This window comes from Spermophilus citellus, assembly GCF_964194105.1.
Source record: "Spermophilus citellus genome assembly, chromosome: 4".
Classification (NCBI taxonomy): domain Eukaryota; kingdom Metazoa; phylum Chordata; class Mammalia; order Rodentia; family Sciuridae; genus Spermophilus; species Spermophilus citellus.
In genome coordinates, this window is record NC_138185.1 from 114597399 (window position 1) to 114610222 (window position 12824).

The following is a 12824-nucleotide window of genomic DNA, read 5'->3' on the forward strand; positions in this document are numbered from 1 at the left end:
TTACAATGTAGAAATAACTAAAACATAAAGTACTTAATAAAGAGAACAAAAAGTGAATTTAAATACCTTATGGAGGACCACCTCAGCTCACTTCACTTAAAATGCACCAGGCTGCAGGTAACCATGTTAGTAAAGGGTATCCTTTCTTCCAGGCTAACATTTAGTGTTAATTCAGAAAAATCTGTAACCAGAAAGACAGTAAGATCAGAACTCTTTAACACCCTGCTGGCTTTTCTACACTGACTTTTGTATTAGCACAATAATCAAGAGGTTGACTGAATGGCATATATCTTCTACTTTAAGAGAATTTGTTAGACAAAATTTGGCCAAAACTCAGTTAGACATTGTCATCCAGGACAATTCATTTAATTATTAACCCTTTTGATGCATTTAAAATGTGATTAACAACCTAAAATTTAAGGCAGATTTTGAAAAAAATTTATCTATTTTTCATCTGGGAATATATGGCTTTATTTCTTGAGCCAAATCAACTGAGGTTAAACTGTCTTTTCCCCATCTAAACATATATTTCAGAAAAGAAAGAAATCCTAGTTAGGATTTGTAGTCTTCAAGCTAGACATATGTCCATTTTTTTCCTCCTCAGACTGATTGTTGTATTTAAAAAAAATGTTAAAAAGTCTAACATTTACATAGGATTAAGTCTGCTTCCTTGCAGAGCAGTATTTTAGCTTCCACACTTTCATCATTACCTGTTACCAACTGAGCACCTCTGGTTGGGCAGCACTCTACTAGATACCATTTTTCCACACCACTAACTCCAAATCATTATTCTCCATTCTAATGGTAGCTAAAGGTGTATTTTTTTCTCTTAAGTATCCTACTTTTCATGTCAGCTGTTTTACTTAAGACCATAAAACCCATTAAGTATCTTGAAAAACTAGTTTTTGATCTAAGTGCAATGAAATAAAAAAATCTAATTTCTTAAATGCATATCTTTAACAAAAAATAAATCATTATTGAGCTTTAATGTTTACAATTGGGGCTTTGTTTGGACAGTTCACAACTTTTACAAATGAGGTCTTTCTTCAAGAATGCATCTTGTTTTGGGCCCAAAATCACTGAATAATTTCTAACCTAATATTAAGAATATAGGACAGTGAGAAGAGATTATAAAGTTCAAGCCAAAATTGAGTGCATTTTCAACACACAAAACATACAATTTCATAAGAATTCTTTATTCTGATAAAAGGAGGCACTGGACCTATGCATTAGCAAATTGTTTTAATATTCAAAATAACTTTCACTTTTTTTGAAGTGACTGTGTCAAAAAGACTCTAAAGATATGTTCAGTATACTTTGCTTTTTCAGTATCATTGAAAAAATTTTGTTTTACTTTGCATGATTTTTCTCCTAAGTTTTAAAATGGCATTTTTCATAATTGTATCACATATTTATGTCTTCAAAACTTTCTTCTGATGAAATATGATATGTCAAGAGCTTTGTAATGTTTTGAGCAACCAATAAAAAAAAATGAAAAAAAAAAAAACTTTCTTCTGAATCATAAAAGCCATATATGTTTTCTTCTTAAAAAAATGAAAACAGGTGTAGTTAAAATGTTTAAGTCAATGGATTTCAACTTTAGCTGTACCTGGAGAACTTTACAAATTATTGATGTCCAGGGCTGGGGATGTGGCTCAAGCGGTAGCGCGTTTGCCTGGCACGCGCGCGGCGCTGGGTTCAATCTTCAGCACCACATACAAATAAAGATGTTGTGTCCGCCAAAAACTAAAGAATAAATATTTAAAAATTTTCTCTCTCCTTTAAAAAAAAAATTATTGACGTTCAGGCTCTCCCACCCAAAATTCGGTTTACTTGGTTGGAGCAACAGCACTTTAATAGCTCCCCAGATGATTGTTAAAGACCACCTATGCCCTCACCAGTCCATACTTCAGGGCTAACATTTGGTTCTAGATCTCTTTATATGTCCCAGCCTGTGTTTTCCTATAGTAAATAACACTACAATTAATAGTGTTGTTCATAGGTCTGTTTGCACATGTCTGGTGTCTGATTATATGTGTGGATATTGTGACTAATGGAATGGCTAGGCTAAAGCATGTGCTCTTTTACAATTCTAGTGGATATCACCCTCCAGAGGCTGTACAACTTTACACTCACACTGGCAAGGTGTGTGGTTGATTGCCTATTACCTCATACCCATACCAGCACAGTGACACTAAAGTTTTTTGATCTTTTGCTACTCTGACCAGATAAAAATGGTATCTGCATAATTAAAAAAAATTTTTTTTGGTAGTTGTAGATGGACAGCATGCCTTTATTTTATTTGTTTATTTTTAAGTAGTGCTAAGGCTCAAACCCAGTGCCTCACACGTGCTAGGCAAGCACTCTGCCACTGAGCTATAGCCCCAGTCCCTACATAATATAAATTTGCATTTCTTTTTTTTTTTCTTAATATGGGTAGGGCTAAACACACTTTATTGATTGATTGATTGATTGATTGTAATAGGCATTGAATTCTACCACTCTCAGACCTATATCCCCAGCCCAAGCACCTTTTAAGAAACATTCAAATTTCCATTTAGTAAACTGTTCAAATTATTTGCCCATTTTTCTATTAAGTTATTAATTTTTAAAAATTGATTTAAAAGTGTTTTTGTTGTTGTTGTTGTTGTTTTATAGGGAATATATCCCTTTTCTGAACATGGGCTATAAATTTCTCCTCCTAGTTTGTCATTTGTCTTTTGTTTTGCCTCTGGCATGTTTTACCATGTTTTACACTGGCACAAATATTTGTCTGTCTGCCCCCTCCCAACCCCTTTATTTCTAAGAATAAGTTTGTTTTGGCTCAGCTTGGGTAATTCAGTGAAACCCTCTCTGAAAATAAAAAATAAAATGAGATGGGGACATAGTTCAGTAGCAGAGTGCCTCTGGGTTCAATCTTCAGCAATGCAAAAAAAAAAAAAAAAAAAAAAGGAAAATTATTTAAAACTAAGCACAAGAGCTGTAATAATGATCCCTTCCAGAAAAATTTAGTTATTTTTACTTGGAATAATTTATCTAAATAGATTACAAATCATCTTTACCAGGTTTCTGAAAATTCAGATGGTCTACAGGTGAACTGTCACTCAATTGCCAAATTGTTTTAACCTTTTTCTGACCGCTATTTATTTCCACTCTCCATTTCTGTGGCTTTTCTCTAAGACCAAGAGGGAAAAATAAAATAAAAACATTAAAAGACAAAACAATGAACAGCTATTTCCTTTCTTTTACAGTCATTTAGTGAAGTCCTTATGGGATAAACACTGAAGAAAAATAGGTCATAACTCCCATTTTGAGTGCAATCAGGAGAGGAAAAAAAATAAGAATATAAATAACAATAATACAGAAAAACTGGGTAAGAGGACAAGAGAAGCCCGGAATCTGACTCAGAATGGGGACTGCAGAGTTGAGGAAGAACCTCAGAGGTTACAGCATTTGAGCTGAGTATGAAATGATGAGTTAATTAAGCAGACAAAATCTAGGAGGAAGAAATGACACAGGCATAGGCACTGAGGGGTGAGAGTGAGACATCTGAAGAAAGTCAATGATAGCATCCCTGACTCAAAAGGGAGGAGGGAGGATGTGGCATCACCTGGGCCAGAAAGGTGCAGGGGCCAGGCACAGGAGGCCTTGAAGACCACACTTAGGCACAGGAGCACTGTCCTAAAGGTAACAGGGAGTCATTTAAACAGAAAGATATCACAAAAGAGTGTGAATATTAGAAGGTAACTTTGGCAGCAACATTGAAACAGAAGATTATGTTGATAGAGAGAACGGTTAGGAAAGAGGATTTTACCAAAGTCCAGTATGAAAAAGACAGACATAAAGAAAGTAATGATGATGGGAAGAAAGGGCTGAATTCAAGAGGTACAAATAAGATCAGGACTTTATATCCATTTATTTTATTTTATTTTATTATTTCAATTTCTTTAACTGGTGACTTGGTAATCATTTAAAGGAGGGAGTGCAGGACAACAATTAGTGGAGAATAAGTCTCAGGTTTCTATTTTAGGTATTAGATGGATACTAATGATGGTCACTTGAAAGATGAAATGCAGAAGGACAACAAAGGGGACTAGGGGCTCATTGTTGTTTTAACATTTTACTAATTTTTAACCAAAAATGTATGTATTTATCATATACAACATGTTTTCTATATATATACATTGTAGAATGGCTGAATCAAGCTGATTAACATGTACGTGTACATGTAAAATTTATTCTAGCATTTTTCACCTAATACATAGGTGCCAGGTTGTACAACAGCTCTTAGTACTGGTTCAGAATTAGATTCTAGACTAACTACATGACCCTGAAGCTGGGGATTCACATCTAATAGGCATACAGAAATTTAGATCTGAAGCTCAGAAGAAGCTGAAGACATAGATTATGAATTATCATTAGCCCAGAGAAACTGTTCTGGTGAAAACTCACATCTAGGAAGCAAGCTGACCAATAACTTAAAAAAAGAACTATTCTCAGTCTTGGGAGTGGGCCAGAGAAGTGAAATTAAAAAGTTAACACAGAATGCATGTCACAGAAACTAAAGACAGGTTTAAGAAAACTATAGTGCTAAACAACAAATAGCCTATGGGTGTTTACTGAAGGAGAAAACTGATGGCACACAAGGAGCAAAAGAACATTCTTTTACTGAAAATCATCCACTGATTTTGGCAATGAGTGGCTCTTGGGGACCTTCACCTGAGCAGTTTCAGGGGAGAGATGGGGGTTTGTCTAAGAAAGAACTAAATAGAGGGGGGAAATTAACAGTGGCTGTAGTATGAGAGAAACTTCAAGTATTTTCTATGTGGAGGGAAGAATCAGGGGAGACCATCACTTGTAGCAAACTCAGTGCCCAAGTAGATAACTAACCCATCACCATAGCCTCCCCAATCCCACATTCTCCTTTTACTCCCACAGCCATATCCTTAGCCTTGCCACTCTCCTGATCATTCCGCCCCCCCCACCCCCACCCCAATCTGTCATTTCCTTTCTGGCTCTACTTTCTACTTTCTTTTGTGAACAATTTCAAATTGAGAACAAAATGAAGAATTAAAGGCTTGACAATCTAAAAAGAGATGATATAAGGTCTGGGAGAAAGAAAGGGGAGGACTACTAGACTATGGTCAGAGAGTGGGGCACTGATGCAGGTTTCAGAGGAGAAAAGGTTCTAGACTATGAGGTTCCCATGGTATAGACACCAAAATTGCCAAGAATCATGGGTGGACTTAAGGTAGAATTTAATTATTAAACTGCTTACCTTTGGTATAAGTTTTTTACAGCAGCTGGTCTAACTGGCAGCTGAAAAATGTGTTGCTCATCAAGAGGATTTTGTTTATAATATTTTATGCAGGATCTAAAAAAACAAAACAAAAACCAAAAACTCCTTTTGGAAGACTCATTTGGAGATAAAACTTTCCTTAGATTATCAGAAATATTTTATTGAGTACCATCTACCACAAAAGTACAAAATAAACAGCACCTGCCCAACTAAGGTGTTTTTTTTTTGTTTTGTTTTGTTTTTATTAAAAGGAAATCTCAACATCCCCCCACTTCCTTCTTTCTTTCTCTCTCTTTCTCTTTCTCTCTCTCTCTGTATTAGGTATTGGACCCAGGGGTGCTAGGTCAATGACTTTAAAAATAAATTAGTAATAGACATATTTCTCATAAATACAAAAATATGCTTAATATGTTTACGTTGAGCCCAAGTAAAGGCTCAAATCAGGACAAAGAGGTATCAGAAACATAAAAACTAAGAGGTAGAAGAGAGACAAAGACATGGCCTCCATGGTTTTCAGAGTCTGGAGTATGAGTTAACTTGATTATACTACTGATTTTTAATGAAAACAATTCTTTTACATTCTATAAAAAGTAACAATTTCAAACCTTTCTCTTTAAAATTGAGGCAAATTCTAAATTTGGAAAAGGCCCAATGGTTTATTTACTCCTCATTTGAGGGCTCTAGTACATGTAAAACACCAGCAATACATGTATAAGGATTATTCCAAATTGTTTTTAGTTCTAACTGTTCAGAATCTCTAACTACAACAATCCAACTACAGAGGTCTGGTAATACTATCTGATTTCATCCAGTTGTCCATAGAGATGGCTGGTAATGATTGGTCTGACTCAGATTTATAGGGATGTAAAGAAGAGAAGAAACAATATTTATTAAGCACTTATTATGTGTCAGTGACCTTATACACATTATATCATTTAATCCTTACAGCACACATAGGAGGATTATTTATTTATTTATTGACACTGAGGATTAACCCGGGAGTGCTTAACCACTGAGTCACATCCCCAGCCCTTTTTTATATTGTATTTAGAGACAGGGTCTTGTTGAGTTGCAAAGTGCCTCTCTAAATTGCTGAGGCTGGCTTTAAACTTGCAATCCTCCTGCCTCAGCCTCCTAAACTGCTGGGATTATAGTCGTGTGCCACCATGCCTGGCTTTACATAGGAAGTTTAATAATCTCTGATGGATCTAATGATGCTTTTCATAGAGGAGGAAACAAGATTAAGTGAGAGGAAACTTCCTAAGGAAGTTAAAAAGTGATAAAACCAAGTGTTAAGTCTGAGTATTCTGGATTTAAAACCCTTTCCTTCCTATGATAGTGACCTAGAACCATGCTAACCTGAAGACAGGATGAACAAGTTCTATCCCAACTGGCAATAAAAACTACATATTTTGGCTGCAGTTTTTCAGAAGAGAACACCCACGTTCCTTCCTTTCTTTCTTTTCAGACTGGGGATCAAACTCAGGGCCTTGTACATGCTAGGCTACTGCTCTACCACTAAGCTACACCCCAGCCCTTTAGATTTTATTGAAATTTTATTTAGTGAAAAAGTTGGCCAGGCTTGTGATTCTCCTGCCTCAGCCTCCCAAATAGCTGGGATTCAGAAGAGAAGATGTATCTATGAAGTAAACAATAAATACTTACTGTGTTAAAGAAAAGAGGAGCTCATGTTGAAGTTGAATGAAAAACATGCAACTAACTATTATTTCTAGAATATGGTGAAGTTTTTGAACACGATTAACCTGTTCTTGTATCTCCACTGATGAAGAAATGAAGTATTCCTAGAATGAAAAAAATATAAAAAAGGACTGAAACTGACCAAATTACGATATATACATATATGATATCATGGTGAATTTCACCTTTATCTGTACTTTAAGCTATATCTCCAGCCATTTTATTTTATTTTTTTAGTATTTTTTTTAGTTGTAGATGAACACAATGTCTTTATTTATTTGTTTTTATGTGGTGCTGAGGATCGAATTCAGTGCCCCACACATGCAAAGCAAGTGTGTATCTACCACTGAGCCACAGCCACCACCCCACCCCTTTTTGAGAGCAGGTCTCACTAATTTGCTGAGAGTGTTCTTCAATCCGCCTGCTTCAGCCTCTCGAGTCATTGGTATTACAGGTGTGTACTACCATGCCCAGCTCCCACCTTTGTGTATATCTATAAATCACCAGTTAAAAACAAAACTATAAATAAGTACAAGGAAGACCAATTAAGTAGAGGAAAGGGAATGGGGGAGGGAGGAGGGGAGGGAAAGAGGAAATGGAGTGGGGATACTGAAGTGGAGCAAATTATATTCCATGCATGTATAATTACATCAAAAATGAACACCAGTATTACGTATAACACACTAATAAAAAGAAAAAAGAAGGCTGAATGTTTTCTCTGATAACTGTATACTGATCCATATGGGGGGAGCATGGGATGAATGGAGGAATTTTGATTGGGCAAAGGGGAGGGAGGGTGGGGGCCACGGGGGTAGGAAAGATGGTGGAATGAGATAGACATCATTACCCTAGGTATATGTCTGATTGCACAAATGGTGTGATTCCATGTACAACCAGAGAAGTGATAAATTGTGTTCCATTTGTATACTATGAATCGAAGTGCACTCTGTTGTTATGTATAACTAATTAGAGCAAATTTTTTTTAAAGTGAAAAAAAAAATAAAAACAAAAAAGAAAAAAGTATAAGCAAAATAGAGAGTTAAAGAATAAGCAGAATCTAGGGCTGGGGTTGTGGCTCAGCGGTAGAGTGCTTGCCTAGCGTGTGTGAAGCCCTGGGTTCGATCCTCACACCACATAAAAATAAATAAATAAAGGTACTGTGTCTAACTACAACTAAAAAATAAATATTAAAAAAAAAAATAAGCAGAATCTGTTACGTGTGGTGGTGCATGCCTATAATCCTAGCAATTTGGGAGGCTGAGTAGGAGTATCGCAAATTTAAAGCCAGCCTCAGCAACTTAGCAAGGCCCTAAGCAACTTAGTGAGACTCTTCAAAATAAAAAGTAAAAGGGGCTGGAGATATGACTCAGTGGTTAAGTGCCCCTGGGTTTCATTCCCAGTACCCCTCCCCTCAAAAAAGAATAAGTAGAATATTTGGAAATATGCTCTCTATTCCTAACGCAACTATAAATAAAGTCTTCACCAGGAGTACTCTAAGCAAATGGTTACACATATTCTCTAATGAAGGCAAATCACAGAACTGCTTCACCAAGGTGCCCAAGTGGGTAGCCAATACCACCCACCAAGCTTCCCAGATGGAATGAATGGCAAATCCATACTTGCTAAATTGATGTATCCACCTCTAAAAATAGTAAACCTGAAGTATTAAATAATTAAGCATGTGTTTTCTTTTCTTGTTTTTTTTTTTTTCTTTTTTGGTACCCCCAGGAATTTAACTTTAAGGCATTTAACCACCAACCTACATCCTCAGACTTTTATTTTTTTATTTTGAGGCAGGATCTTACTAAGATCCCTGTTTAGACCTTGTTTAGGGCCTTGTTGTTAAGGCTGGCCTCAAATTGTGATCCTTTTGCCTCAGCCTCCCAAATCACTGAGATTATAGGTGTGCACCATCATGTCAAGCTAAGCAAGTGTTTAATAAGCTCCCACTTTCACTTGTTATTGATAAATTGGTACAATTTTCTTTTCCAAAAGAAATGCCAGCATCATAAAATGCTCAGATTTTCTAATCCCATTTCTGAGAAGACATCCAAAGGAAATAGTCCATGGTAAATATGGTAGGCAGGATTTGACAATGGCCCCCAAGATTCAAGCCTCCAGAAGCACACACCTTGTATAATTCCTTTCCCTTGAGTGAGGTAAGAACCTGTAAATACCATGGAATTTTAATACCATGATTAGGTCACTGACTGACTATGAGTTAATCAAAAAGGAGATTATCTCTTGGTCATTATAACGACCAGATTAGGGAAGCCCTTCAGAAGATAGTAAAGTCTTAGAGACGTTTTGCTCACTCTGAAGGAGCTGCCACACTGTGGAGAGGGCCATGTGGCAAAAGCTGAGAATAACCTCTAGGACCTGAGCCAAAAATTGAACTAATACATGAAACTCAGAATAGCTAAACAATGGAACCAACTAGATATTCTTCAACAGATGAATGGATAAAGAAAATATGGTATATAAACACAATGGAATATTACTCAGCCTTAAAGAATGAAATTAAGGCATTTGCTGGTGAATGGATGAAACTGGAGACTATCCTGATAAGTGAAATAAGCCAATCTCAGGAAACCAAAGGCCTGATGTTCTCTTTTGAGATGCTAATTCAAAATAAGGGGTGGAGGGCTAGGGAAGAATAGTTACTCTGGATTAGGTAGAGGGGAGTGAAGGGGCATAAGGGTAGGAAGGATAGTAGAATGAATTGGACATTATTCCCTATGCACATATATGACAACATGACTGGTGTGACTCTACATCATGTACAACCAGAAGAATGAGAAATTATACTCCATTTATGTCTGATGTGCCAAAATACATTCCATTGTCATGTAGAACTAATTAGAACAATAACAACAAGAAAAAAGAACATCATAGCTGGGCATGGTGGCACATGCTTATAATCCTTGTGGTCAGGTGGCTGAGGCACGAGGATTACAAGTTCAAAGCTAGCCTCAACAATTAGCAAGGCCTAACAACTTAGTGAAAGCCTTTCTCAAAAAAAAAGTGCTTAAGTGGTAACGGTGGGGAGGGGGAGGAACGTGTGTGTGTGTGTGTGTGTGTGTGTGTGTGTGTGTGTGAATTCTTTGCAAAATGATTCTTTAATATAAATGGGTTGATAAATATAAAATAAACCTTCTTTATAGGGCTGAAGACATTCCCTAATAATTCTAGATAAAAGTTATAGCAGCACATTAAAAAAAATTTTATTTTTTAGTTGAACACAATATCATCTTTATTTTATTTATTTTTATGTGGTGCTAGGGATCAAATCCAGGGCTTCACACGTGCTAGGCAAATGCTCTACCGCTGAACCACAACCCCAGCCCATATAGCAGCACATTTACTAGAGCAGGATGAAAACATATATCAGTATCATCAATTTGTAAAGTATGAGAAATGACATTGAGTAGACTAATTTTTCATTTGTCTTACTAGACAGTAATAGTTAAGGTATTGACTGTCTTTTTCATGTTTCCTAGAGCACATTACAGACACTTACAGATAGAATGACTAAACAAAAGAAAAACCAATTTTAGAATTAAAAAAACTCACCAAGTGATTCAAAGATGCAAGTTCCTGACCTATGAAGAAAAAACACATATATGCAAATCAGTTTTAGGAATTGCTATTACATGTTAAGGAACCCCAAGCAAAACTTTCCATAGTTCATACATGAAAGAGATCATCAAGCTAAATACTTCCTCATAAAAGACCAATTTTTCTGACATTTTACACCATAAATACATACTAATACTATTCTAAAACTGATCACAACTTGCTCCAATAAAAAATCACCAAGTATTGGGTATTAAAATAGCATCTCATAAAAGGCTTTTTAATTTACTAAACTTGCAGAATCTCAAATGTTTGAACTATAAGCAAACAAACAAAACTATAGTTACAGTTAATTTGATCTTTTTGAATGGCTCACAGGAGAGAAATGCTTGTTTCACAGTGAAGGGAGGGGGGGGGACGACGACCAGGACTACAAATGACTAGAGGCAAGTAGAAAGATAAAATGTGAAAATATCTATGGATGACAACTGGACATGCTTTTTAATGTTTTGCGCTGGGAAAGGAACTTACCTACAAAAAAACTGATATAATCTTTTTTTAGTTTGTCCAAGCCAATTTCCAAAAGCATTTGAAGTGGAATAGTCCCACTGAGAGAAACTGTGTCCATGGTTCCATGATAAGACTGATGAATGAGCTTACTTAGTAGACTGTTACTCCCACTATGGAGCTAGAAATCAAGAAATTTTTATAAAACCATCCAATATGCAAAAGAGAAGTAAACTGCATACGTTAAAAATTATAAGCTTTCATTCTTCATCTCCTGACACTACAAATTGTTTCAATATGTCAGTTTCTAAACTGTCTTTTCTACCTTAATTGTTGAAAAGTTTAAAGCAACTCAGAAGAGTTTAAACTTACCACCCCTAAGTGATAAGCTTAAGCTGTGGGAAAACTCTATCCCTCAATAGCCTGTGCATATATCATAAGGAATTCCTTTATGGCTATGATATCCAATATAACTTGATAATTGCCAATTAAAAAGAACTGTGAACTTAAAGATTTAATGTGTTCCAAGTGCTATATAATTCATTTTAAACATATATAAAATATTTGTCATTTTCCCACTAGTTTCTATTTATCTCTATTTTAACTTTTATCACAATCCTTTTGCATTTTCTTTTTTAAACTAGTTTCACATTTTGCACTTACTGTATACAAAAGAATTTTACTTGTAAACATCTTAAAAACACAGAAATTCTTTTGTTTTTTTTTTCTTTTTAGAGAAAGAGAGAATTTCTTAATATTTATTATTTAGTTTTTGGCAGACACAACATCTTTGTATGTGGTGATTAGGATCGAACCCGGGCCGCACGCATGCCAGGCGAGCGTGCTACCGCTTGAGCCATATCCCCAGCCAGAAATTCTTAACAGAAAATTATAAATAGTCAAAACTAAAATGCCTACAATCACTAATGCCCAATTAAGCAGAGCCTTTGCTCTGAAGTGTACCTCTGTTCAGAACTAAGAAAGCCTTTTTTCTTTTTGGTGGTGGTGGCAGGGTGTGCTAGGGATTAACCCAGGGCTTCACACATCTATGAAAGTTTTTAAACTTTCATAGTTGTGAATTGACAGCCAAGTTATTTAAGATTCCTATTAAAGAAGGAGTTTTTGTTTGTTTCCAATTTTTAGCTTTTCCTTCATTGTAAAAACAGTGCAATTTCAGTATGGAAAATTTGTAAAGTACAGAAACATATAATGTAGTTGGAAAAAGTCACTTGTAACCTTTTCACCAGAGTTGACTGTTATCAATATTTTAGCATACTTGTTTTTAGATTTTTCTCTCCAAAATTTACATTTTTAAAAATATTTATTTTTTTGAACAACTAATAAAAAAATTATTTTTTAGGACACAATGCCTTTATTTATTTACTCTATGTGGTGCTAAGGATCGAACCCAGGGCCTTGCACATGCTAGGCGAGCACTCTACTGCTGAGCTACAACCCCAGCCCCCAAATTTACATTTTTATACAACTGTGTATACTCCTTTTTTTTTTTTTAACTGAACATTATAAGCATCTTTCCACATCATTTGTCAGCAACACTTTTTAGCAACTATGATACATGCTATTATGTGGTTGTATCATTATGTACTTGCCATTCCTTTAACAAGGGGAATTTAGTTGTTTATAATCTTTTGCTACTATAAATGAAACTATAATGACTATTCTGATATATGCAATCTTGACATATATTTTTGTTTATGAGTTTAGGGTGGATTCTGTCCATAGA

General features: G+C 35.5%; 1 protein-coding gene across 1 annotated transcript in view; it reads right to left on the reverse strand.

Moving 5' to 3' along the window:
* Positions 1-12824, reverse strand: part of ZWILCH (zwilch kinetochore protein) — a 44036-nt gene that overhangs the window by 3739 nt on the left and 27473 nt on the right. Inside the window, exons 13-18 of the mRNA XM_081293258.1 lie at positions 11105-11261; positions 10571-10599; positions 6965-7101; positions 5279-5374; positions 3063-3175; positions 67-181 (exon numbers count right to left, since the gene is read on the reverse strand). Coding sequence (XP_081149384.1) covers positions 93-181; positions 3063-3175; positions 5279-5374; positions 6965-7101; positions 10571-10599; positions 11105-11261 — 621 coding nt within the window. The 3' untranslated portion in view covers positions 67-92. The remainder of the gene's footprint in view (positions 1-66; positions 182-3062; positions 3176-5278; positions 5375-6964; positions 7102-10570; positions 10600-11104; positions 11262-12824) is intronic.